Source organism: Pipistrellus kuhlii, unplaced genomic scaffold, assembly GCF_014108245.1.
Source record: "Pipistrellus kuhlii isolate mPipKuh1 unplaced genomic scaffold, mPipKuh1.p scaffold_m20_p_17, whole genome shotgun sequence".
Classification (NCBI taxonomy): domain Eukaryota; kingdom Metazoa; phylum Chordata; class Mammalia; order Chiroptera; family Vespertilionidae; genus Pipistrellus; species Pipistrellus kuhlii.
In genome coordinates, this window is record NW_023425482.1 from 30,505,706 (window position 1) to 30,530,505 (window position 24,800).

The 24,800-nt window shown below is 61.6% G+C and overlaps 1 protein-coding gene across 3 annotated transcripts in view; it reads right to left on the bottom strand.

Annotated features, from left to right (window-relative positions):
* Positions 1–299: 299 nt before the first annotated feature.
* Positions 300–24,800, bottom strand: part of PHKB (phosphorylase kinase regulatory subunit beta) — a 46,181-nt gene continuing 21,680 nt past the window's right edge. For 2 of the 3 annotated variants that reach the window (XM_036440655.2, XM_036440652.2), the window contains 23 exons: positions 24,458–24,553; positions 23,282–23,479; positions 22,597–22,654; positions 21,815–21,892; positions 20,001–20,159; positions 17,245–17,339; positions 15,941–15,996; positions 15,421–15,514; positions 14,677–14,760; positions 13,974–14,078; positions 13,338–13,420; positions 13,058–13,148; positions 12,013–12,074; positions 11,778–11,940; positions 11,613–11,694; positions 9,814–9,871; positions 7,691–7,781; positions 6,359–6,558; positions 4,074–4,208; positions 3,272–3,401; positions 2,074–2,181; positions 1,821–1,961; positions 300–1,111 (listed from right to left, as the gene is read on the bottom strand). In XM_036440655.2, the coding sequence (XP_036296548.1) occupies positions 974–1,111; positions 1,821–1,961; positions 2,074–2,181; positions 3,272–3,401; positions 4,074–4,208; positions 6,359–6,558; positions 7,691–7,781; positions 9,814–9,871; positions 11,613–11,694; positions 11,778–11,940; positions 12,013–12,074; positions 13,058–13,148; positions 13,338–13,420; positions 13,974–14,078; positions 14,677–14,760; positions 15,421–15,514; positions 15,941–15,996; positions 17,245–17,339; positions 20,001–20,159; positions 21,815–21,892; positions 22,597–22,654; positions 23,282–23,479; positions 24,458–24,553 (2,505 nt within the window). In that variant the 3' untranslated portion in view covers positions 300–973. Of the gene's footprint in view, positions 1,112–1,820; positions 1,962–2,073; positions 2,182–3,271; positions 3,402–4,073; positions 4,209–6,358; positions 6,559–7,690; positions 7,782–8,654; positions 8,746–9,813; positions 9,872–11,612; positions 11,695–11,777; positions 11,941–12,012; positions 12,075–13,057; positions 13,149–13,337; positions 13,421–13,973; positions 14,079–14,676; positions 14,761–15,420; positions 15,515–15,940; positions 15,997–17,244; positions 17,340–20,000; positions 20,160–21,814; positions 21,893–22,596; positions 22,655–23,281; positions 23,480–24,457; positions 24,554–24,800 lie in introns of all 3 variants that reach the window. The other variant, XM_036440656.2, reaches the window with a different exon arrangement.

Genomic DNA, 24,800 nt, shown 5'->3' on the forward strand with positions numbered 1-24,800 from the left:
AGTGTGTGTCCTGTGCTGGGAGGGCACTGTCCTCGGGCATTCCACCGCAGACTAGTGGGAGGAGGGGACGGGATGGACCGAGGGAGAAGGGGGGAGGTACATTTCAGGTAAGAGGACCATCCATGACATTTAAATGTTTACATCCTGCTTTTATCAGTTTGCTTACGGACATCTGGTAAGTACCCAAATGGCGTGATGGGAGGTACCAGTGATTCGCTCCCCCGCCCTCAATGGTCAGGAGCCGGTGTTGGGACCATGAGAACAAAGATTGTGACCAGACAAAACCATTAACTCAGAAATAAAATGCAGTCATATTTAATTTCATTTTTACTAATACAAACTAGGTTAGCCACCCACTCTTCTCAATAATCTCACAGACGCCCTCTCTCTAGGAAAAGCTCAAAGAAAACGTTTCATCGGGCATGATCGGTGTTTGCAATACAAACATTCAAGTATTACACACGTTGGATCAGATTTATCACTGCATTTTAGTCCAACCGCTACCGCTGGGACACATGCAAAACCATCGTCACGTTTCCCAGGTGAAACTGTGGCGCAGCTCTGGATGCTATCGTGTTACCGATACCGCGGCTCCTGGCATCACACGTCAGCGGGCCGCGGGCGGCGGTGCGTGTGGATCCGCAGCCTCCGTCCAGCGCCGCGTGGCACACGCACTGCAGTGGCCGCAAGTGGGGAAGCGTGTTGCTCCTGATGAGCTGCTGACCGCGGGGCATGCAGAGGCGAGCCTGCCATGGTCGGCTATTCCGACCGTGCAGTCAAGAGGACGACGAGCTGGCGTGACCACAGGACGTTTCCCGCGTGCCCGGCAGCGTGTCCCACCACGCGCGTGGCGGGGGCAGCCAGAGGCCCGGTCGCCGTGGGAGGCGGGCCGCACCGCCCGGCGGAGTCAGCGCACCCGCCTGGACTCAGCGTCCCGCTCCCCGAACGCGCGGCCCGGGCCCCGGCCTCCTCGCTAGCTGACCAGGCACGGGTCGTCGCCGCCCGGCTTGACCTCGCCGGCCAGCAGCAGGTTCATCACCACCTTGGTCAGGTAGCTGCAGGTGCCGCGCCGGCCCAGCGGGGGCGTGTCGTAAAAGGCGGTCATGTCGTCCTGGGGAGAGTGCAGGTGCCTGTGACTTTCTGGTGGGGGAAGGGCTGGCAGGGCCGGCTGGTGTGGCTCAGTGGCTGAGTGCTGGCTTACGTCCAGGAGGTCCTAAGTGCCCTGACTGGGTTGTGGGCGCATTCCCAGTGGGGGGCGCGCAGGAGACAGCCGATCCCTGACTCTCGTCATTGATGTTTCTCTCCCTCTCCTCTCCCTTCCCCCCGGCCAGCCCGGGAAGATCGTCCTCCGGATTTCCTCCTGGAAAACCGCCTCCAGCGGTTTTCCTTCTCTTTAAAAAAAACCTTCTCTTTACCGGTCCTGAGGCGTCTCCTCAGCGAGCAAAACAAACACGACACTTCCCGATCCTCCTTTCTGCCGACAACGCGTGTTTCCTTGGGGCCCCTGACAGCTGGACACAGGACGTGCCACAGAGAGCCTGGGGGGTGCGCACCCCTCCCGGCCGGACCCTCCGCCTCGGGGCCGCACAGAACTGCGCCTACAGGAGAGCCCTCTTCCCGCTTCTTCCACAGAACCCACGGCCGGACTGCCTCACGGTTAACACAGAGGAGCCCTAATTCCCGGTCACTCCCACCTCCTGCCCCTCCCCGATTCTCCACTGTGCCCCTGGGACTCTGCAGGGCACAGGGTGAGAGATGGGGGGCCGCCTGAGGAACTGAGGCATGAAAAACACCCCCGAAAAGCTATGTGCTCTACTCACTTGATTTCCAACGCCCTTGAGCTGACTCTCGTCCTTCTGGAACTCCTGAAACGCTTCCCTCACCAGTCTGTCCAGGTCGACTTTGTCCTGGAACTCGAGCTCGGGGTTCCTTTCCAGGACCACGGACACGACCATCAGCAGCTGCAGAGACGACAGTGAGGCCGGGCGAGTGGCCGGCGGTGGCGGGCGGGCGGGTCCCCCCTCCCCGGCCAGGTCGGCCCCGGCCCCCGTGCGCCGTCCCCGCGCCGCGCACCTCCACGATGATCTGCCGGTACTTGGGCTGGTCGATGTTGCCCAGCATGTCTTCCACGAGCAGCGAGAAGTTCATCTCGTACATGGTCATGTCCGACAGCGTGGGTTGCTGGAACACAGAGCCCAGCGTCACCGCGGCACGGGAGCAGGGGGGGGACCCTGGCTCTACCAGGAGCTCCACTCGCTCCCCCAGAATCCCTCTCCGTCCCTCCGAACCCGAGCGCCCTCCAGCCCTGGGGCGGGTTCTCATGTCGCACCGTCGCCCCACAGCGCGCACGCCGCGGTGAGTGCGGGCAGGCGTCTGTGTGGCCACAGGCCGTGCCTCGTGCGGAACAGGGCGACGGGCTTAGAAAGCGGAATGCGTGGCAGATGCGTGCCAGACCCTCTCCAAGGAGTTCACCTGAACCTGTGGCAGACCTGTCCGAACCGGCGGCACAAAAATGCACCGAATCAGCAAGGACAGCGCCGTGTGCGGGGAAGGCAGGCAAACACAGAAACGAGCAAAACCAAAGGGTTGTCTCTGCCCTGCACGTCGCTTACGGCAGGAGGACTGCATGTGTGCCTGCGCCTTCCCCACACGCGGAGCAGCAAGGGCTGAACCGGAGCGAGGTGGACGAGGCTGAGTGTGGGCTCCGCCAGCAGGGCGGGCGGAGGGGCCAACATCCCGGCAGGGGCGGGCGGAGATGGCGAGTCACACTTCCCTACTTCCCGGGACTCCCCTCAGCCTCCCAACTAAGCCACCCACTCACTCCCGGGGCCCAGCCGGCCGCCCCGTCCAGTGGAGCCTCAGCAGCCTGTCCTGCCTGCGCGATGCGCCCTGCATCCCGGGGGCCGTCCGCGGGGCAGCCCCACCCGCCGCTGCAGCTCCAGCTCCCAGGCGCGCTGGCGGGGGCGGGGGCGGGGGCGGGGGCGGGGGCGTGCATGTGAGGGCGGATGAGAAAAGAGGTCTCCTCGTCCCACTGGACGTACGTCCCACCTGGATCACTTCCCTTTTCGGGTTCGGTGTCCCCCCCACCCACCCATGGGCCTGGCTCTCCGAGGGGCTGTTTGCTGGAAGGGTGACCTTCTCAGCCTCGCTCTTTACCCCCTGCCCTGGGCCCAGGGGAGCGCGCCCAGGACCTGGACTCGCGGAGAGTGCTGGCCATGCAGAGGGCAGCTCGGCCCCCCGCGGCCCCCTCGCCGAGGCCACGCGGCCGTACCTGCGGCAGGTGCTTCCCCGCGACCACCAGGCCGTTGGGCGTGCGCTCCAGGATCTGCCACACGCGGTCGTAGAACCCGGCGGGCGTTCTGTTCAGACACCCGTTGATCTGGCGCCGGTTCAGCCAAGACCTGCAGCAGAGGAGACGGCCTCAGAGCGGAGCCGCCGGCGAGGCCTGGCAGGGAGCCCGGCTTCCGGCAGGGGCCACCCTCCGAGAGGGAGCCGGGACCGCCAGGGACACAGACCGAGTCCGTGTCAGAGGGACTGAGTATTTCAGGGAAAAGCTTGCAGCAAACGAGGAAACATCGACTGCCTCTCACCCTGTCGTTAAATGACTCTAATAGGCAAAGCAGGTCATTTAAACACACAGGAGCAGCTTCAGGAACCTTCCGAAAGCCTCCTCCGTCCTAAACACGTTCTTCCATTCAGTGCGACCCACAAGGTTTTACCCGCTCCACCCTCAGCACAAGCCCAGGCTGCGGACGGGGTCAGCTGCGGAGGCGAACCTCTTCCAGGAGCAGGGAGCCGGCCCGTCCCCGAGCCGCGCCTGCGCCCACAGGAGGGGAGGAGGGGCGCCCACGGAGGCTCGGGCAGGGACGGGGGTGGGAGGAGTGCTGTGTGCTGCCCAGAACGATAAAGCGCACCCGAGACGTGTACCCGTTCCGGGCAGGGCCGAGTGACGGCCGAGGACGGTATTGCGATCCGCGTCCCTGCACCATCCCTGGGCCTTGGCGTTCTCCTTCCTATCTCCCTTCCTTCCTGCACGCGTCCAGCGTGGTCACATGTCCAGAGGGGCCTCTCACCGTCCGTTCTGCTGCGGCTGGAGGATGTCCATGAGGAGCTGCTTGACGGCGCTGGGCGACAGCTGGTACAGGTCCTCGGCGGCCTGGCCGCCCGCCCGGAGCTGCAGCTCGTACTGCATGGCGTGGATGATCCACCTGCGCGACGGGAGAGCGGGGCCGTCACCGGGCGCGGTCCCCTGGCTCCTGGCGGCCGCCCCGCAGACCGCCCACCGGGGGCGCGGGCGAGGCCACGCAGCTTCCCGAGCCCAGAGGCCCGCTCCCGTCAGGGCTGTGACGGGATCTGACCGCTGAGCACACGGCTGTGCCTGCAGACGAGGTGAGGCAGGAAATATGGACACCGGGTTAGAACCCGGGACCTTGCCACACGAGATCCCATCCACCGGGCACCAGAGGCCACCACGAGGACAGCTGTCACACCATCCCTTCTCTTTTTTTCTTTTTTCTTTTTTTAATGTTTTTATTGATTTTAGAGAGGAAGGGAGAGAGGGATAGAAACATCCATGCTGAGAGAGAATCACCAAATGGCTGCCTCCTGCACGCCCCCCACTGGGGATCGAGCCCACAACCCGGGCCTGTGCCCTGACCGGGAATCGAACCCTGACCTCCTGGTTCACAAGTTGACGCTCAGCCCCTGAGCCACCGAGGCCAGGGCTGAGCAGCTTTTCATCGGTTTGTTTGCAGTTTTACCTCATTTTGTTCATTTGCCGTACTCTGAGGCGAGCACTGAGACAAACCAGCTTGGCGAACCAAAGGAGAGTGGAGAGAGCAGGGCACCGAGGGAGGCGGCGCTGCACACGCACGGGGAGGCCGGGCGCGGGCTGCGCCAGCGGGGCCTGCAGCGGGGGCGTGCAGCAGGCAGCCGGTCCGTGATGCTCTCATCACTGATGTTTCTCTCTCTCCCTGCCTCTCTGAAATCTACAAAAATGTTTTTTTAATAGAATGCACCGATTCATAACCAGAAACAATTTTCCATAACCGTCCTGAGCTGTTCTGAGGTGCTGAGAAGAATTCGCCCAGGTTGCTATGACGTGAATGGGCGACGGCACGCCCCACACCAGCCATCCCAAAGGGGGCGGCGGGCTGCGGAGGGGACGGGTGCCTGGATCCCGACGGGCACAGGGAGGGTGGTCTCCCTCCTCCCCTCACATCCAGTGCCAAGGCCTGTGAGGGCCTCAGCCACGCTAATGACCCAGAGCTGTGTCCTCCCCCCACCCCCCAGGCTGCGCACACAGTCGCAGTCTGGCACCTGTGGGATCCCAGAGGCATGGGGCAGCGGGAGGGGGCTGTCACTGAGTGGGGGTGTGCAGGCAGGTGAGGGAATGGCACAGGCTCAGAGGCAGTGGGGCAGCGGGAAGGGGCTGTCACTGAGTGAGGGTGTGCAGGCAGGTGAGGGAGATGGCACAGGCTCAGAGGCAGTGGGGCAGCGGGAGGGGGCTGTCACTGAGTGAGGGTGTGCAGGCAGGTGAGGGAATGGCACAGGCTCAGAGGCAGTGGGGCAGCGGGAGGGGGCTGTCACTGAGTGAGGGTGTGCAGGCAGGTGTGGGAGATGGCACAGGCTCAGAGGCAGCGGGAGGGGGCTGTCACTGAGTGGGGGTGTGCAGGCAGGTGAGGGAGATGGCACAGGCTCAGAGGCAGTGGGGCAGCGGGAGGGGGCTGTCACTGAGTGAGGGTGTGCAGGCAGGTGTGGGAGATGGCACAGGCTCAGAGGCAGCGGGAGGGGGCTGTCACTGAGTGAGGGTGTGCAGGCAGGTGTGGGAGATGGCACAGGCTCAGAGGCAGTGGGGCTGCGGGAGGGGGCCGTCACTGTGTGAGGGTGTGCAGGCAGGTGAGGGAGATGGCACAGGCTCAGAGGCAGTGGGGCTGCGGGAGGGGGCCGTCACTGTGTGAGGGTGTGCAGGCAGGTGAGGGAGATGGCACAGGCTCAGAGGCAGTGGGGCAGCGGGAGGGGGCTGTCACTGAGTGGGGGTGTGCAGGCAGGTGAGGGAGATGGCACAGGCCGACAGCACGCCCTCTCAGGGGTCTCCGGCAGCCGCTGACAGGCAGCGCACAGAGCTGGATCGCAGTCTGTACAGTAACGGGCCTGTCAGCAGCTTGATGGACCCCAATGTAAAGGCCGAGCATGAATGAACGCCAACAGCAAACCAGATCCTTATCTGACCAGCCCGTCCACAGCGGGCTCAGTGGCGCCGGGCCCGAGGGAGGCCGTGCTGGAGGAGCCGCGCGGGCCGGACCGGGGAGAGGAGAGGCGGGGGGGAGGCCGCGGGGCCGCGCCGGGCGCCACCCACCCAACGCGGATCTTGAGCATGCCGCTGAACAGCTCGGGGCTGTTGGCGATGGCCCAGCCCACGTGGATGACCAGCTCCTGCTGGATGACCGCCTCCCGCTCGTCGTGCGTGTTGCACTTGTAGATCATGTCCTGGATCACGCTCGGGGACAGCGGGTTGGAGATCACCTCCTCCTCGTGCCCGAAGGCGCCCAGCGTGACCTAGAGGAGACGACGGAGCGGCCACTCCCAGCTGCCCATGCGCCTGAGGCCCAGGCGGGGGCTGGCGGCTGCGCACCGCAGGGTCAGGTGGGGGGACCGCTCCTGCCTGGATGGAAATGGCTGTGAAAGCGTGATTCCCGGGGCCCCAGGCGCAGTCTGGCTGAAGCGAGGGCAGGTGGGGTCCCAGCTCGCGGGAGAGGCGAGCGGCTGAGGGCAGGGGAGGGACGTAAATAACCACTGAGATGGGATTGCTCTGAAGGCAGTTCACCGGCAGGTCCCCGAGACCCCAGCGCACGGAGTGGCGTCTTTCTGCAGCCCGCGCACACAGCCCGGGGGGGGGGGGTCCCTCCCGCCTCTTCCGGCTCCCTGGGAAGGGTGAGGGGAGGTCACCCCGAGAGTTCTAAAAACTGGCTGCTCTCTCACCTCAGAGGGGCGTCCGGGGGGCGGCCCACAGAGAGGACAAGAGAGCACAGGAATTTCACTGAGACTTAAAGCCCTTCCTGACTGTGACGCTCACAAGGGCCCAGGCCGACTTCCCGGAAACGGCCACAAAGCACCATGTTCCCCCAGAAGAGAAAGAAGCAAACAGGCCTTCACCCCGCCCGGCAGCCAGAGCGCAAGCGCACAGCCCGGAGCCGAGCAGCCCCACTCCCAGGCGCCCCCAGCTCCACGCAGCCACGGCACCAGGGCCCACCCAGGCGGCACACGGACAGCGCCCAGCCGTGCGAGCCGCGGTGAGAGCCATGGTCAGTGAACCGCGGTCCAGAGCAGATCCAAGCAGAGCTGGCGGAGGGAGGGGGCGCCAGAGGGACAGGTCTGGGAGTCGGTGTGCCCCGAGGGGACAGACCCTCGCGGGAGGGAGTGAGGGAGAGGCCTGCCGGAGCAGCTGTCTTTGCCCGCCTGCCTGACCGGCGCCATGACCTGCCTCCAGCAGTCCCCGTCCTGCGCCCGCGTCTGCCGAGCCCTCGCGTTAACGCGGTGCGGAGGAGAGGGGAGTGACTGCCTCTCTGAGGCCCGGCGCCGGGGAAGTGGACGCACCGGGATTCTAACAACGCGGCTACGGAGGCCGAGGGCCCGGGGGCGCCAGGTCTCAGAGCCAGGGTCCCCGGGGGAGTCTGAGGCGGACACTTACCTGCTTGCCATGCACTAACACATTAGTAATGGACGGGGCCAGGCTGTCCACTACTTTACTTAAAAGGCTCGCTGCGTGGCGCACCACCAACCTGGGGAGAAGAGAGCAGCCAGAGGGTCACAGCTGTGACAGTGCCGGGCCCCCGGGGGGACGCAGACATACGCACAACAGGGCCTCAGCCACGGCCGCGGGGACACCGAGCCCAACACCGGGCCCGGCCGGGCCTGTCCCAGACGCAGGACTGACCCTGCAGGACAGGGAGGTCCCCGTCCCCGCCTGGGCCACAGCGTCATCGGCCGGTACCAGCTTCACCGGGGGAGGGAGGGACCTGAGGGGCCTCTGAGGGGGAGGCTGGGGGAGGGCCGGGGCCGGAGCGGGTGGGTGGGAGCCATGACTGTGGAAAGGTTGGTGCCTAACACTGCCCGCCACCTGCTCCTGCACCAGCCACAGTCGCCGTGTGTCCCTCGGGGCCTCGGGCCGGACGCCTGGCTGACGGACTCGCTGAGTCCCAGGTTTAGGAAGTGTCACGAGGAAATACCAGCACTTTTCTTAGCTGAAGCCGGAATGTGGGAGGAAAGAATTCACACTGCTATTTTTACTTTTCTGCAAAAGTCTTAGCCTTCGGAGAACAGATTGCTTTTAAAGCTCAGCACATGCAAGGCATGAGATTTTTTTTCTCCCTCAAAAGTGAAAATTCATGTGGAACTTTTAGATGAAAAAAAAAGTAAAATGTAGGTTTAAAACGCTTTCCTTGAAGTTCAGACATTGATGAAAGCTCCTATAAAAAGCAGGCCCCTTCCTTAACCTCAGCGCGGGTGGACCAGCGAGAGGAAGTCAGTGACGGGTACGTTAGTGCGACGTTTAGAGAAGCTGTCACCGCACACTCGGCCAGCAGGGCGGCGCAGCCCTCGGATGCGGGGAAGCCACTGGCGGCGGGCAGCTGCGGCCGCACGCGAGCCGTTACCTGCTTCCCGTGGACCAGCAGGGTGGTGACGTGCGGGGCTATGGAGGAGGCAAACTTCCGGGTAAACGCGGCCCCGGAGCGGACCGCCAGCCTGGGCGTGCCAGTGCGGAGCGTGAAAGGAAAACACAGTGAATACAACTGGCGGGGGCTGGTTCTTCTCAACGTGACGGCCAGCACCGGCTGCTGGCCAGCGGTCAAGACGCCAGTGTCACATTGACCTAAAAGGCAGTGAGGACCCGGCTGCTTAGCCCAAGGAGGGTCACGGGCCCCCCCCGGCCCCACTGGCTGGGAGGCAGCATCTGTGAGCTCACGCCGCACGTGCCGGCCTACAGTGAGAAAGGGTCCGCCCGCAGGCCACCGCGCTATGCTTCCGGGCTGGAATGGCGTGTGTGCTAGCATCATGGAGCTGGACGGCTGCCAACAGACTGCTTTCTCGAAATCTGACTTCAGGGATTCCAAACCCAAGGCTCACTCAGGTGAGGGGAGTCTCTTACACATCTTGAGACTTTTCCCCCCAAAATTAGAAAATAATGGGTCTTGTAAGTATATATATGTCTATGTATATTCTTACTTTCAGAATGTTAGATTCCGCCAGTACTGCTGTTAGAATTGCTTTGAGCTGCAGAGAGCCATGCGTTTAGGCAAACGGCCCTGCTGTGAATTTAAACTGTTTTATTTCGACTTACCTCGCTTCTGTTTCAACCCCTGGGAAGAGCCTACGCCGCCGAGCACATCAGTCATTCCTCGCGAAGCCACGGCTGCCCTGGGACCCATCCCGCCCGAGTGGTGGCAGGTCTGCCTGCCCACGTTCCCGGCCCCACGGCTGAGGGGAGCACCGCTCCCCGCCCCGGCCCCCGGCAGCGGGAGGGGCTCTGGACAGAGCAGAGCCGGACGCACTGCTGGGCCCCGGAGGGGAAGGCCAGCACATGCCACCCGGTGGCCAGTCCCCCAGGCTGCCCCCGTGGAGTCTCTGTCCCGGGCTCTGTGCCTCTCCCGGGAGAGCCAGGGGCCGTGGAGTGTGGGCAGCCACGCGCTGTCCGCGGCCTTGGGAAGTGGGAAATGAGGGAACAGCATCTCTGAGACCAGCCCATCCTCCTCAGGCCCCTGACCATAACAACACACCACAGACACACACAAGGACGAGGACACGCGTACGAACCAGAGCTTCTTGCTGCCGGCTTTCCTGTAGACTCTCTCGATGTGATCGGACACGGTGCCTGGACATCGGGGAGAGAGGAGAGACTTTGTTGAGAACAGGTTTCCGTTCAATGCGTTTATTCTCCCCTTCAAAGGCACTCGGTTCCCGTTTTGTTTGGTTCCATGAGAATTGGTATGGCCATCCCCGCCGTGTCTGCACAGCCCGACACATGTGATGAGCGACCCAACACACACACGGTCCTGCCCTTGCTAGCTGCTAGCTGGTCTGAGCAGATACTTTCAGTGAGCACTGTACTTCTCCGTTTTTCCTTAATTAATATGCAATCTCTAGGTTTGTAACACGTGAAAATGTTATTTAAATTCACCGCAGAAAATAAAACACAGAGCACAGCCAAACCACGGCTTGCGAGCCACATGTGGCTCTTTGGCTTCTTGAGTGTGGCTCTCCCACAAAATACCACGGCCTGGGCAAGTCTACGTTGAAGAAGTGGCGTTCGAAGAAGTTTAAAAAATGTGGCTCTCCGACAAAATGTCCATCGTTGTCCTGTTGACATTCTGCTCAATTGATATGTGACTCCGATGACTAATGAGTTTGCCGACCACTGGGGTAAAGAGTAGAGTCACCATTTCACCCTGAACTTACCTGCTAGCTCTGTGCTAATTGTGTACGATCACACTCAGGTTCTCTACGTGCTCGTGATTTCCACTGCATCATGAGGTTTTACAGGTTTAAACCATCTAAGTATCTAAGTGAGGGATGAGTATTAATTCTAAGTTTACAAAAATGGCTTAAAAACGTATTCCCTCAGCATTTTCATGATAAACTGTTTACACAAATAGTCTGCACCACAGTTTCCTAATGAAATCCTTGCTTTTATGAAATCCTATTGTTTTAAAGTGTAAATGTCAGCGGATGTCCCCAATATACTGGGGATTCTGCTTATACTTATAGTTCCAATACTAATTAGAAATGAGGGATTCTGTTTGAAATTCGCCTAAAGTTCTTCTGCCTTTAATTAGTTAAGAAAATTAAAAGCATTCAATTTGCATGTATAATGCCCAAGAAGGTTAGCTCTTAGCTACAGTCATGCAAAAACGAAGCGCCTTATGTGAATAAGCGGGTGTGTGTGGTTCACTACCAAACTGTAAATCTTATTAATTACTCCGATGTTTAAAATTCTGACTCATTTCCATCCCAACTAAAGCCACATGCCCAGCTGAGCCAAAACGCTGAGCAGCTAGCCCACACCCGCGTGAGATGCCTCCTGCTTTGTGCTCATTGGGAAATGCCCGAAGCAGACCACAGTGGAGACCTCAGAGGCTCCTGAGAGCTGTGACTCAGCGCACGGACGTGGGTTCAGGGTCACGGGCTCCCCGTGAAGGCAGAGGCGTGGACCCCACAGAAGTAGCGTGTTTCTGTCCATCGTTAGAGCTCAGCCCTCTGCCGCCCGGCCCGCCCGGTCCCGCCCACGTGGCTGCTGCGGGCTTACAGCTACAATAATTCAGTGCTGTTCTCAAAAACAGACAAAATAAAACTGGAAACAGACAGTGTCCGGGAGCAACGGGGGCAAGAGTCACGCAGAGCCCGGCTCCCGCGCCCTGCAATATGAGAAACCCCACGTCCCTGAGCCGCGAGGGGCTCCCACCTCCCCCGCCGGGCCAGGTGGCATGCGTGAACGCTGCCCTCAAACGTTTAGTAGCTGAAGGAAATAACTGGTGAGCCTGGTGGGCACCGGCCACGTGTGCTGCAGAAGCTCCAGCAGCGCGGCCCGCTGCGGCACCACCTCCGACGCGCCCTACCTTCCTTGGTGATGAAGGTGGGGCCCTCCCTCTTGAGCAGGATGCCCAGCAGGATGACCTGGCTGGCCAGGCCGCTGCAGTCCTGGGAACACAGACCCCTGGGTCACCTCGGGGCTGCGGGCCGCCCTCCAGGCCCCCTCCGGGCCCCGGGCAGGCCCGCCTCACCTCCAGCTTCTGCAGGATGTCCTGGGTGGGCCTGGCCCGCCACTCGGCGAGGCTGACGTCGGGCTGCAGTTCCAGCTCCGTGGCCTGGGAGGCGCTGCTCTGCCGTTTGACCTTGGAGTGCTTGGGGAGCTCCAGTTCCTCGAAACTCTTAAACTCCGGAGGCCTGGAAACCCACAGAGAACGTTCCGGACCCGCCTCGGCGAGGCGCCGTGGGCGCACCCCGACCCCGACTCACTCCTCGGTGTCGCTGATGCGCAGGAAGTCCAGCTGCTCCACCACGGCTCCCGAGATCAGCGTCTGGAGGGGGGACGGCCGGGCGGGTGAGCTCTGTGACCCCCGCCCCCGCCTCTGTCCCCAGGGCATCCTTCCATGGGCTTCCCCACCGTGAAGGCAGTCCTGAGGCCGTTTCCTACGTGGGCATTCTAATCAGACAGGTCTGCACACGCCACACACACACACAGACGCTGAGCTATGGTCCCAAGTCAGAGTGAACAAAGGACAGCAACACGACACCAGCTGTGCTTCCCTCCGCTCTCAGAGCTGCGGTCATTGTCAGGCAGAGATAAAACTCGCCCATTAAAATGTGAAAAAGTAATCTGAAATCAAAGGAAACACAATGCTCAAACTGTCTGGGCAGAGCGCCTGAGGAGGGCTGGGCGGAAAGCGCACAGAGCAGAGGCCCGGTTCCCTGTGGCGGGGAGAGCAGGAGGGCGCCGTCTGCGGCCAAAGGGAACGAGAAGAGGGCTCTGAGGATCCGGGGTACGGGCGGGGGGCCTGGGCCTCAGTGTGGGACTGGGGAGGGTGGGCGGCTAGGTGCTGTTGGAATCCAAGAGGAGAGAAAACCGCTGTGATCCTGGGTTGTCACGTGGGCAGGAGGAAAGAGTCAAGAATTCATCTGTTCTCCAAGCTGAGAACTGACACGAGAACGTAAGAAAATTCATTTTGATTTAGTGTTTTCTAGTTCTATTAGCATGGCCCCTTCTGTACTAACAGCCCATAAAGGAGATGTGTAACTGGAGCTCACAGGCAAGCGGCGGCGGGGAGGGGGAGGGGGAAAGTCAGGGGGGGAGGGTCAGGGGGAGGGTCAGGGGGACAGGGCGCCAGCGGGCACCGGACGGCGGGAATAAAGCCTGAGACCAGCGCCCTCCACAGCACGCCGAGGAGAAGCACCGCCATCTCCCTTTGGACTGAGTGTGGGAACTGAATGAGGTGCGAGCCCAGCCGGATGGAAGGAGATGCCCCCGGTGCGGGGGGGACCCAAACCGCACTGCGCCGCGCACCTGCAGGCGGTCCACGTGCACCTTCACCCCGCCGACCTCGCCCTTCTTAAAGGACGCCAGCATGTCCAGGACCGGGCTGAACCGGCTGCCCCTGGAGAAGCAGAGAAGCAGAACGCGCATGAACGCGCGCGTGTGCACCGCAGAATGAGAAACGGGCCATCTCCTGCCGAGGGCCCTTCTCGGTGCCCACGCCCCGCCAGCCTGGGGCATAGGGCACAAAGCACAGGAGGCCGCATCCTGGGCCACCCCGTGGGCCGGCACCCTCCCGGCGCCCGCCCACCTGATGTTGTCTTCCCGGACGAGCACCAGGAACAGGGGCCGCCCGTGCATCTTCCAGTACTGCCGGATGAACTGCAGCGCGTTCTGGGGAGACAGGGCGGTCGGGGTGGCACCCAGGCCAGCAGGGAGCCGGCAAAGCCTTCAATTCCCGGGTCACCCCCGTCCAACCCGGGGTGAGTGACAGCCAGGGCGGAGTCCAGCACCTGCCCGCACACGGAGGGCACGCACAAGCTCCCGGGAGCCACCCGCCTGCGTGCTTGGTGCCGGGAGAGAACCCACACACACACACACACACACACACACACACACACGGCCTGGGTGCTGGCCGTGGGGCGCGGCCGGAGGAGCACCGCCCAGGGGGCCCGGAGAGGAGGTGGGCTCATGCTCAGCTGCGCTGGTGAGCGTGCGGGACGGGAGGCGGGGAGCTGGGACTGAACCCACAACGGGAGGGTCTCCTCCACTCGGTGTCTGCGTGCCCATCCGCCTCGGGGCCGTGCGGCTGGGAAATGGCGGGGCCAGCGTTTCACAAGGGCCGCCTGGCCCCAGAGGCCCCGATGGTCCGCAGGGGACACGGGGAGGGAGGAGGTGTAACCGCGGAATGAGCGGGAACAGCTGTGCCCGTGGGACGCTCCCCTACCTTTATGTCGTCGATGAGCAGCAGCACGTCCTGGGACAGGTAGAAGTCGCTCAGGTCGAAGATGATGGGGTAGCACACCACCGTCTTGCCCAGGATGCGGTAAATCTGCAGAAGACACTCAGATAGATGAGAGCCGCCCCGAGGCCAAGGCCACCGCAGTCCTGCAGAAACCACCACTGATGGCCGATTCTCAGCAGGCACGCGATAGACTCGGAAACAACACGCAATGTGAAGGCGTCTGAAAGCCCCGGGACTGGCTCTGTGTGAGAACGAGCACGTGACCGTCCCTCCCCCACGACAGGGCCTCTGTCTGCGCTCAGAAGTAACAGCGCGGGCGCTCCCTCCCGGAGACTCCTGTGATGTCCCGCAAACCCGCTCAGGAGACGGCTGCTGAAATCATGACGCAGGCCCGACCGCATGGCTGGGGGCTGAGCATCGACCCAGGAACCAGGAGGTCAGGGTTCGATCCCCGGTCAGGGCCCAGGCCCGGGCTGCGGGCTCCATCCCCAGTGAGGGGCGTGCGGGAGGCAGCCGGTCCGTGATTCTCTCTCATCATGATGCTTCTCTCTCTCTCCCCATTCCTCTCTGAAATCAATGAAAATGTAATTTAAAGTAGAAGCAGAGAAGCGAAACGCGCATGTGGACGGCAGAGTGAGAAACGCGGTGCCTGCGGCGCCCGCCCGCCCGCCCTCCGGAGCCGCACCTTGGACGTGCCGAGACAGCCGATGGGCCGGGCCGGCCGGCCGGAGAGCCCCAGCTTGTTGTTGACGCCCAGGTGGAAGTAGGCCTGGAAGACACACGTGTGAGCGAGCCGGGCGGGCAGCGTGCTTCTCCCCCGCCCGCCCCTGCTCCTCTGATTCCCTCCGAGAAGCGGCAGCGGCGGAGACCTTGCTCCGTGGACTCGGCACCCACGCCGGCCACGCCGGCCCCTGGACTCTCGGCCGCGTGTGAGAGCCGGACGGCCATCGGCTCCCCGGCCCGGCCGGAGCTCAGGCCGCGGGAGGCCAGGCCACCGGGCCCTCCCCGCCCAGCTCCGCCCGCCGAAGTGGGCGATGCCGGGCCCTCCCCGCCCAGCACCGCCCGCCGAAGTGGGCGCGTCTTCCTGCTTCTTCTGACTTAAATTTTACTTTAAAGTTTAAGCCAGATGCTGCGGCTAAACGGCCCGCGGACTCTCACAGCCCCTTGGGCAGCGCTGGTGCCCGTTCCAGGGGCAGGTGCGGCCCGGGGCCCTGAGCCGCCAGCAGCAGGCAGCCTCCGGGAGCACAGACGCCCGCACCCCCACGCCTCAGCGCAGACGCCGGCACGGGTGGTTCTCGGATACCATCTGTGCGCCCCGCGTCGTCTGCCTCTCCGTGCTGCTGGGACTGCAGGAGCGGGAGGGCTGGGACGGGGCCTGCGGGTCAGGAAAAGGGGGCTCCCAGGGCGATGGTGCGGAGCCAGCACCCACCTTCACCAGCTCCTGCTGCGCCCAGATCTGAATGGGCTCCACCTGCTGGGGCGTCTGCGTCTGGATCCCGTACGTGTTGAGGAAAACCTGGAGACTGAGGACAGGCGGGGGGCTTGGGGACAGCAGGGGCACGCAGACACCGAGGGCGAGGGGGCCCGGCTCGGAGTAGCTGTGTCTGTCGGTGCGCAGTGCGCCGTCTGCCCTGGGACCCGGAGGCCCGGGGTCCTCACAGAACATCAGGTGGGAGCTCTGGGGACGGGCCAGCGGGGGCGGAGGGCAGGCACAGGACTGGGGGATTCCCCCAATCTGTGTGCTCCTGTTTCAGCACTGCACCCCGGCAGCGCTGGGCTGGTCACCGTGGCTAACACTCACATCACTGACCCTGAAGAGAACGTGGTCCCGCCCTTAAAGGGGCAAGAACGACGTCCTCAAACCCTGCGGAGGGGCCCATGCCACCGCCTCACTGCCGGGAGGGAAAGCAGCCGGCCCGCCCGGCCCCACGGCGCCCCCACGCCCGTACCGCTGGCTCTCCGCGATGAGCGCCACGTGGACCACCAGGTCGTTCTCCAGGGGGCCCTGCGCAGAGAGGGAGGCTGAGGGGGGGGGGGCGCCTGTGGCGTCCGGCGGCGGCGGAACCGTCTCCGTTCAGAGAGGACGGCCCAGCTGCCTGCCTGCCGCCCCTGCTCCCGCTGCCCCTGGGCCCCGACACACAGGCCCCACGGAACAGGAGGGGCCTCTAAACTGCCCGAGGGCATTAGAATGCAGAGAACCAAACAGAGTGGAGCCTCACGCAACGTTCCTGACGGACCTTTAACACCGAGAGCAGCTCTGAGACCAGAGCAGCGGGCGCCGGGAGCCCGTGCTGTGGGAGCCGCCGAGGAATCGGCCGAGGAGAGGCTGCCCCTCTGCCGGCGGCCAACTCTCCCAGGAGCCCGCGCTCCGCCACCCCGCCCGTCACTCCGCAGCCCGGCTCCGGCACCGGCCACGCCATCGCTCCGGGCGACGGTGACCAGGTCCTGGGGGCCCGTGACCGCAGTGCCAGATTCACAAGTCACCCGAGACCATGTGGCAGATGCGGGAGCTGCACACAGCGGCGGCGGGGGCAGCCCTGGCCCAGGGGCAGACCAGGCCCCGAGTGAGTCAGTGTGTGTGTGTGTGTGTGTGTGTGGGTGGGTGGGTGTGCACACATGCATGTTTTTTTAAACTAAAAGGAGCAGCACTGCCCAAGCAGTCTGGCTCAGTGGTTTCAGTGTGGCCCAAAGGGTCCTGGGTTTCATCCCCCCATTCACCCTGCATCTTCTCAAACCTTCGACATACCCCCGCGAGGAGGACGTTTACCGGAAGACATCTCGCTGGCACCTCTGGCTCACACTGCCACCTTCACAGGCAGCCCTGGACCCAAAGTCATTTTTAAAGTTAAAGTACAGTCCCTGCCCGTGTGGCTCAGTGAGCTGACCACTGTCCTGTGCACCAAAAGGCTGCTGGTTCAATTCCCGGTCAAGGCATGTACAGAAGGCAACAGGTCGATGTGTCTCTCTCACATCGATGTCTCTCTCTCTCTCTCTCTCCCCCCCCCACCCTCCCTGCCTTCTTCCCTTCCTCTCTCTGAGCATATCCGAGGGTGAGGATTTAAAAAATAAAGTCAATCAATCAATCAAATTGAAGTATAGCTGACATACAAACAGGCAAATGCTAACTGCCCAGAAGAGGGAGAAGCCTTGCCTCGGACGGAGGTATAAAAACCGCATGTGGAGTAACCTTTCTCCGTCAGCTAGGCTGCCAATGTCTGCGCAGGAGCCGAGCTGGGGAACAGCCGGCTCTTACCTGGTTGGAAAACCTCATGCTCACGTTCCGCTGGCTCTGGATCGGGACGTAGCGCTGGATGGGATCGATGTCCTGAGGACTGATCAGCTCATCCGCTGGGGGAGAAGGAAGGCGTTACCCAAGATGCACTGCACAACCCCAACCCCAGCAAAACCTGACCGGCATCCACAGAACACTGCCAACGGGAGGAAATCTTTGTGACTTCAAGTTAGATAAAACCACGTCACCAAACATCAAGTAACAGAAGAAAAAACGAGGTAAATTGGATTTGGTTGCATTATAATCTTTGTTTCTCAAAGGATACCATCAAGAAAGTCAAACTGACAGCCCACAAAACAGGAGGAAAAATGTGAACGCCATGCATCTTGTAGGGACTTGTACCTTGGATCCATAAAGAACTCTTACAACTCAGCAATAAAAAGACAAACAACCCAATTTCCAAATGGCCAGTTATCTTAGCCATAGTTATCTTGTGTTTGGCTCAGACAAGTGAAAGTTAATTGAATAACATAAAGTCCCTACTTCTTCTTTTTTAATATATTCTTCTTGATTTCTGGGACTAAGGGAGAGGGAGAGACAGAAACATCAATGATGAGAGAGAATCATTGCTCGGCTGCCTCCTGCACGCCCCCTATTGGGGCCTGAGCCTGCAACCTAGACATAACGTACGCCTGACCAGGAATCAGATCAGCTGGTTCAGAGGTCGATGCTCAGCCACTGAGCCACGGGGGTCAGGCTAGCCCCGCCTCCTCTGCTCACCCTCACTGCAGGAAGCTACAACACGCTCATTCTCCCGACCTTCAGTTCTATGCAATCACGTAAAATCAACGGCCTGCTGGCTTCCTGTGTAGACGCGCCCTGTAGAACGCCTACTTTTATAGGACGTCCTCCCTTTTCCTGGGCCGCGTGAGTACCGCATCTGCAGCGGCCAGGTCTGGAACACAGGGCGGGAGAGTCTGCCACAGAGACGCGGGCGGCTGGGGGAGCGTTTCTCACGGGATCTCTAAGCTGAGCCACGCCTGGGCACGTGGCAACGCTGCCCTTTGCCCAGATCGCCACGGGTCTCTAGGCGCATCGGAGAGGTCTCTAACAGCGAGGGTGATGCTGATAACTGAGGAGCGAGGGGAGGGAGGAGCGGCGGCGGCCATGCAGCCAGGCATTCCTCCTCACAGCACCCTCCTCCTTCGCAGGCCACGAAACGGAGGCCCCATGTGGCCAAGCAACTGGCACCCACGCTGGGGAGGGCCGCACTCCGCCTCACACAGCAGGCTCTCTCCGGGGCCTTGCCCTTTAAGAACAACGACTTTCCCCGCACGCCGAGTGGGGCAGACGCAGGAGGAGGCCGTCCACAGATACGTCAGACCTACTGGGTGGTAGTGTCCTGCCCAGACCAGGGAGCGCAGGCCAGAACCTTCTCTCACGTGCTTTTGCATAGTTTTGCAAGATTTAAGTGGAAGCAACACAGGTTCGTTACGGCAAATATCGACCTGTCGTTTCCATTTAAGTAGCAGTTGAGCTCGTGAGGCGGGGTGATTAGTGCTCTGATATTCTAAATAGCAGCAAATTATTTCCCGGGCTCGTCTGTCTGATCGTTGGGATGTGGGAACTCCCAGGACCATCAGCCTGTTACATAATTAATGTTCGCCGCCGGCACGGAAACGCAGCTCCATCTTATTCTGTTAGCTGAGAAGGACCGCAGGTGGGTTAAGACGCTATGCCCTTGGCAAGCGTAAGTGCGAGTCCACTAGCATGGGCACGATAGGACAGGCAGCCGAGGCCTCTGAGAGCACTGTGTCCCGGCGGGTCTCTCCTCTCTCTCTCTCTCTCTCCTCTCCTCCCCCCCCCCCCCCCCCCACACCCCCACCCGACAGGCAGCTGAGGCCTCTGAGAGCACTGTGTCCGGCGGTCTCTCCCTCTCTCTCTCTCTCTCTCTCCTCTCTCTCTCTTCTCTCTCCTCCCCCCACAACCACCCCCCCCCCCCCCGACAGGCAGCTGAGGCCTCTGAGAGCACTGTGTCCGGCGGGTCTCCCTCTCTCTCTCTCTCTCTCTCTCTCTCCCTCTCTCTCTCTCTCTCTCTCCCTCTCTCTCTCCCCCCCACACCCCACACCCCCCCCCCCGACAGGCAGCTGAGGCCTCTGAGAGCACTGTGTCCCGGCGGGTCTCCCTCCCTCTCTCTCTCTCTCTCTCTCCCTCTCTCTCTCTCTCTCTCTCTCTCCCCCCACCACCCACACCACCCCCCCCCCCGACAGGCAGCTGAGGCCTCTGAGAGCACTGTGTCCCGGCGGGTCTCCCTCCCTCTCTCTCTCTCTCTCTCTCTCTCTCCCCCCCCCAACCCCACACCCCCCCGACAGGCAGCTGAGGCCTCTGAGAGCACTGTGTCCCGGCGGGTCTCCCTCTCTCTCTCTCTTCTTCTTCTTCTTCTTCTTTCTCTCTCTCCCTCTCTCTCTCTTTCTCTCTCCCTCCCTCGCTCTCTCTCTCTTCTTCTTCTTCTTCTTCTTCTTCTTTCTCTCTCTCCCTCTCTCTCTCTCTCTCTCTCTCTCTCTCTCTCTCTCAGCTGCACCTGTGGCCAGGCTTGCTGCTCATGCACATCCCCGCGGGCACTCGCCTCTGCTGCCCGCCACATCCAGACGCCTGTGCGCACGGAGAAACTCCCCGGACCCCCTCCCCGCACCGACACCAGGACATCGGGGAAAACGGCCGCAAAGCCACGCACGGGTACGGGCTTGAACCCGGGGCCCGCCCGCGGCCCCACTCACTCAGCAGCTTGGCGATGATGTACAGGGCCTGGCCCCAGAGGAACAGCTTCCCGTCCCGGCCGCAGTTGCTGGGAAACCGCTTCTGGCTGCCGGGGCTCCGCTTCTCCAGCTCCACGAAGTCGGCCGGCACGTAGTAGTACTTGGGGACCACGGGGTAGCCTGGGTGAGGGGCACAGCACCTCAGCCTCCCCGCCCCGCTGCCCGCCAGGAGCGCGGGGATGAGGCGGCAGAGAGACGGGAGTGTGCGGAGGAGGCAGAGAGACGGGAGTGTGCGGGACGTAGCGGGTCGGGGGCTCCAGGAAACCGGCTAGGGGCTCCTTTCAGACACAGCGGGGGGGAGGGGGGCGGGGGACCTGAGAACCCCAATCTGACCGCAGGTCACACTTCCACTAGCACGCCCTGCCGCGGCCCCGGCCGAGCGCAGAGAAATCCCGTTTCCAGTCCGCACCTCTGGAGAGAGCACGGCCCTCCTGCTCCCCCCGGGTGAGGACGCTCCCGGGGGAACCACACGTGGCCGTGGGAAGATGGGGCTGTGGGTGCTACACAGGGGGACGGCATTCTGCGTCTTTGCATGTCAGCCCGTGGGAAACCCCGTCTCCTGACAGAATCGCACAGGTTTCCCTAACCCCGTCCTCCTGCGCAGGCGGGCCTGGTGTCTGTCTGACCCCCTGTGATACGCCGGCTCCCGGGTCAGCGCTCGCCGATGAGCCCCCTGAGCCCCCTGAGCCCCCCCGAGCCCCCTGGTCCCCCTGGTCCCCCTGAGCCCCGCTGAGCCCCCTGGTCCCCCTGGTCCCCCTGGTCCCCCTGAGCCCCCCCGAGCCCCCTGGTCCCCCTGGTCCCCCTGGTCCCCCTGAGCCCCGCTGAGCCCCGCTGAGCCCCCTGGTCCCCCTGGTCCCCCTGAGCCCCCTGAGCCCCCTGGTCCCCCTGGTCCCCCTGAGCCCCGCTGAGCCCCCTGAGCCCCCTGGTCCCCCTGGTCCCCCTGGCCCTGCTGCCCGGCCAGAACCCCTCCTCTGAAATCCTGGGAGAGTGATCTCGTGCTCACACCGAAGACTCAGTCCGCTCTTTCCTGGCCCTGCCGCCCCTAATGGGAGCCAGCACGCTGCTCAGAGCACGGGCCTGCGATCATTTCCAAGATGTGAAGTCCGCCTCAGAGGGGGCACCTGAGCAGACATCCGACAGAACGCCAGGAAGGCGTCAGAGGCGACCCCGGGAGGAGCCAGAGCCACCTGGCATGGCAGCGCCGCGGCCTCCGGGGCCTCTGCAGGCGGACTCGCCTTAGCTCCCGGCTCCCGGGCCCTGATGTCCGTCGGTCACTTCCGCCCTGGCTGGGGCTGGGTGGTGAGAGCGCGCCCACACTGAGGGGCGCAGGCTCGCTTCCCCTGCCAGTCAAAGGCAGGCACCTCGGCTTCAGGATCCATCCCAGCCCGGTAAGGGGGGTGTGGGAGGCAACCGATCAATGTATCTCTCACATCCGTGCTTCTCTCCCCACTTCACTCTCTCTGAACACCAACGGGAAAACACCCTCCGGTGAGGATGAAAAGCCAGTCCTTCCTGCCAGGCCGGCTCAGAGAAGGAGCCGCAGAGCTGGCAGAGGAGGGCCCGCCGCCCGGCCGGCGTCCTGCAGCGGCTGCAGCCATGACCACCTACATGCCAGTCCTGGCCGCGCCAAACCAACTCCGTGCAGGAGACACACTTGTGAGGACAAATAGGCTGTTCCTCCCAATCCATCCCTGGCCCCTCGTGTCTCTCGGTTTGACGGCCGCTCTATGGAAGAGGAGTCACTGCATTGAGCTCCGGGGCCGGCCGGGGCCTACCTTCGGCCGTCCGGTGCAGCACGGGCGCCAGCAGGTCCTGGTACTCCTTCACCTGCGCGGCGTGGCCGCGGAACACCCCTGGAAGACAGCGCGCCCTCAGCAGCCCCTCCGCGAGCACACGGCCCCGCAGGAAGCCATCGCCCCTAGGACCGCGGGGGTGATTATCCGGGTGAACGATAAACATAACACTTAAAAACAGGCAATGAAAATGTGTGTGACGTTCTTCCAGGAAATCAATTTAGAAGGTCATGTTAGTATTTAGAATTGAAAACTGAATATTAATTGAAATTTCTCGATTCTCAGTATAAATTTTATAGATATTCAGTGTCGCAGATTATGGCATTCATGGTTTCTACGCATGAAACTTCCTTCTTTATAAATATGAAAATAGAGCTGTATCATTTTAAAAATAATTCAGCCTGGCCGGTGTGGCTCAGCGGTTGAGCATCGACCTATGAACCAGGAGGTGGTGGTTCGATTCCCGGTCAGGACACATGCCCGGCTTGCGGGCTCGGTCCCAGTGTGGGATCATTTATGTTTCTATCTCTCTCGCTCTCCCTTCCCCTCTGAAATCAATAAAAATATATTTTAGAAAACAATAAAATAATTCACAGTACGGTTCTAATTCTCTCAGCGATTTAATCCTCCACAGGGAAGCAGGAGAGCGTGGTGTGCCGAGGCGAGTGGCAGAGGCACCGGGGGAGCGGCAGGAAGCGGTGGCATCTCCCACTGACCCCTCCCTAACCAGCCCGCCCGCGGCGGCCGCCGGGAGCCGCACTCACCGTCGATGATCATGTACAGGAAGAACAGGGGGAATTCACACTCGATGCCATCGAACAGCTGGAACAGAAAGTAAAACGCAGACGATTTCATGAACAATTAGCTGGGACCAGCACAGTGCCAGGGCAATGCATCAGTCACAGTCACAGCGGGAGGTACAAAGGAGTGACTGATGGTGTAACCAAGCGGGCTGGTGTGAGCATTCATGGAGAAGGCACACTGAGCAGTGTCGCCATTGTTGTTTAAACTCTCTGACTCATTCCCAGAGCCTGTGCTTTGTCACCGCTCAGCGTGCCTGCTCCGTGACAGTCCACGGGGACTGAACACACCCATGCCCGGCGCCAGCTGGCCCAGGGCTGAGAGCACAGGCAGCCGCTCCCTCAGGGCCCAGATGTCCGCCCATGAGCGTCCGGAACAGAAACGAACCCCCCGGGTCTGCCAGGGCCAGGGGAGGGCTCAGAGAAGGGGGCACACAGGAGGCCTGGCAGGTCTCTCCAGCGAGGGACAGGGCGCCTTACCAGCACCGGCTGCCTGTGCGAGCGGCACCCCGGGGACTAACTTCCTCATCACAATGGCGTACATGACATACGAGGAGGCTCACTGTCTAGCCCACTGGTAAGCGCCGCGCCCGATTCAAGCCGGGCGGCACTCCCGGCCCGCAGGCAGCGGAGGGGGATCCCCGGGCACCTTAATCTCGGCCGGCTTGTAGTAGCGCCGGTGAGGGTCCTCCAGGGCTGTCCGGTACCCGTCTCGCAGGAAACGCTTGAAGCCGTATTTCCCCTTCAGCTTCCGGACCACCTTGTCGAGGGTCTGGCCGAACAGAGCCTCGTCATCCAGCGCGAAGGCAGGGTAGCTGATGCAGGGGAGCAGGGCGGCGTCCGTGTTCTGGGGAGCGAGACGAGGGGGCGACGTGATCCACGGCCCCCCCAGACCCGGGGCGGGGGAGTCGGCAGGGGCCCGGCACCAATGGGACGGCAGTGCCCCGGGGACTGGACGGCCACGCGGCCTGGGCTGTGCGCCTCGGAGGAGACAGATCCTATCCGGGAGGAAGTCTTCTCAGGGCCCAGCACTGAGCTCGGCGGGAAGGTCTTACTTAAGGCAGAGTGTGAAAACGTAACACCATTAATTAGTCCTCACAACGTAGCTTGTCATAACAATCTTTTATAATCAGGAAAAACAAAACCATCTAAATGTCCAACCAATAGGAGAGTGCCATAAAGCCATTAAAATGTATGCTGGGGAAACAATTTTTTTAAATATGGAAGCTTGTCCGTTCGTAGGACTCCGTTACGGGCATTACTGGGGATATTTTCCAGTTTTGTAAAGTGAAAATATCGGGTACATACATGAACCATGCGGACACCCAGGAGTGTGTCACCTGCGGTGAAAGTGTGGGGGTGCAGGAATGAGATGGCGATACTTGCATGTGTGGGTTTTTCTTTTCTTTTATCAAAATCTTGAGTTAGCCGAAACCGGTTTGGCTCAGTGGATAGAGCATCGGCTTGGGGACTGAAGGGTCCCGGGTTCGATTCCGGTCAAGGGCATGTACCTTGGTTGCAGGCACATCCCCAGTAGGGGGTGTGCAAGAGGCAGCTGACCGATGATTCTCTCTCATCGATGTTTCTAACTCTCTCTCTCTCTCCCTTCCTCTGTACAAAATCAATAAAATATATATATATATTTTTAAAATCTTGAGTTACTTCTTCTATACCATAGTTGTTTTTAGATAATTAATCTCACTTGAGGCGTTTTCTAGAAACAGCCACAAGGAACTCCCAGCAAACTGCGAAGGTTCCTCTGGCAAAGGACAGTGAACCGAGGTGACATCACCAGTGACGCCGAGTCCACTGGAAAGGTGCTCACGTGAGATCTCGACTCCCGGGGCAGCAGGGAGCACAGGGTCTGCCGGTTGCGGTTATGAGCATCGAGATCCACGAAGATGACCGACCACGAGCAGCCCTGGAACGAGAGAGGAGCGGGGACGCGTACAAAGCTGGGCACCTGGACTGTCAGGTCTAAGAGGACAGCAAACCACCCGCTGCCTGGCCTCTGCTCAAGGCTGACATGTGGTGAGAGGACAGACGGTTCCCCTGCACGTCCTTCCTAGTGGCTGGCGGAGGGAGAGACCTGGACAAACAGGCCAAACAACAGCCAGAATAGCCAGATCCACCATTTCACTTCCTTACTTATAAATAGCCTACTTACT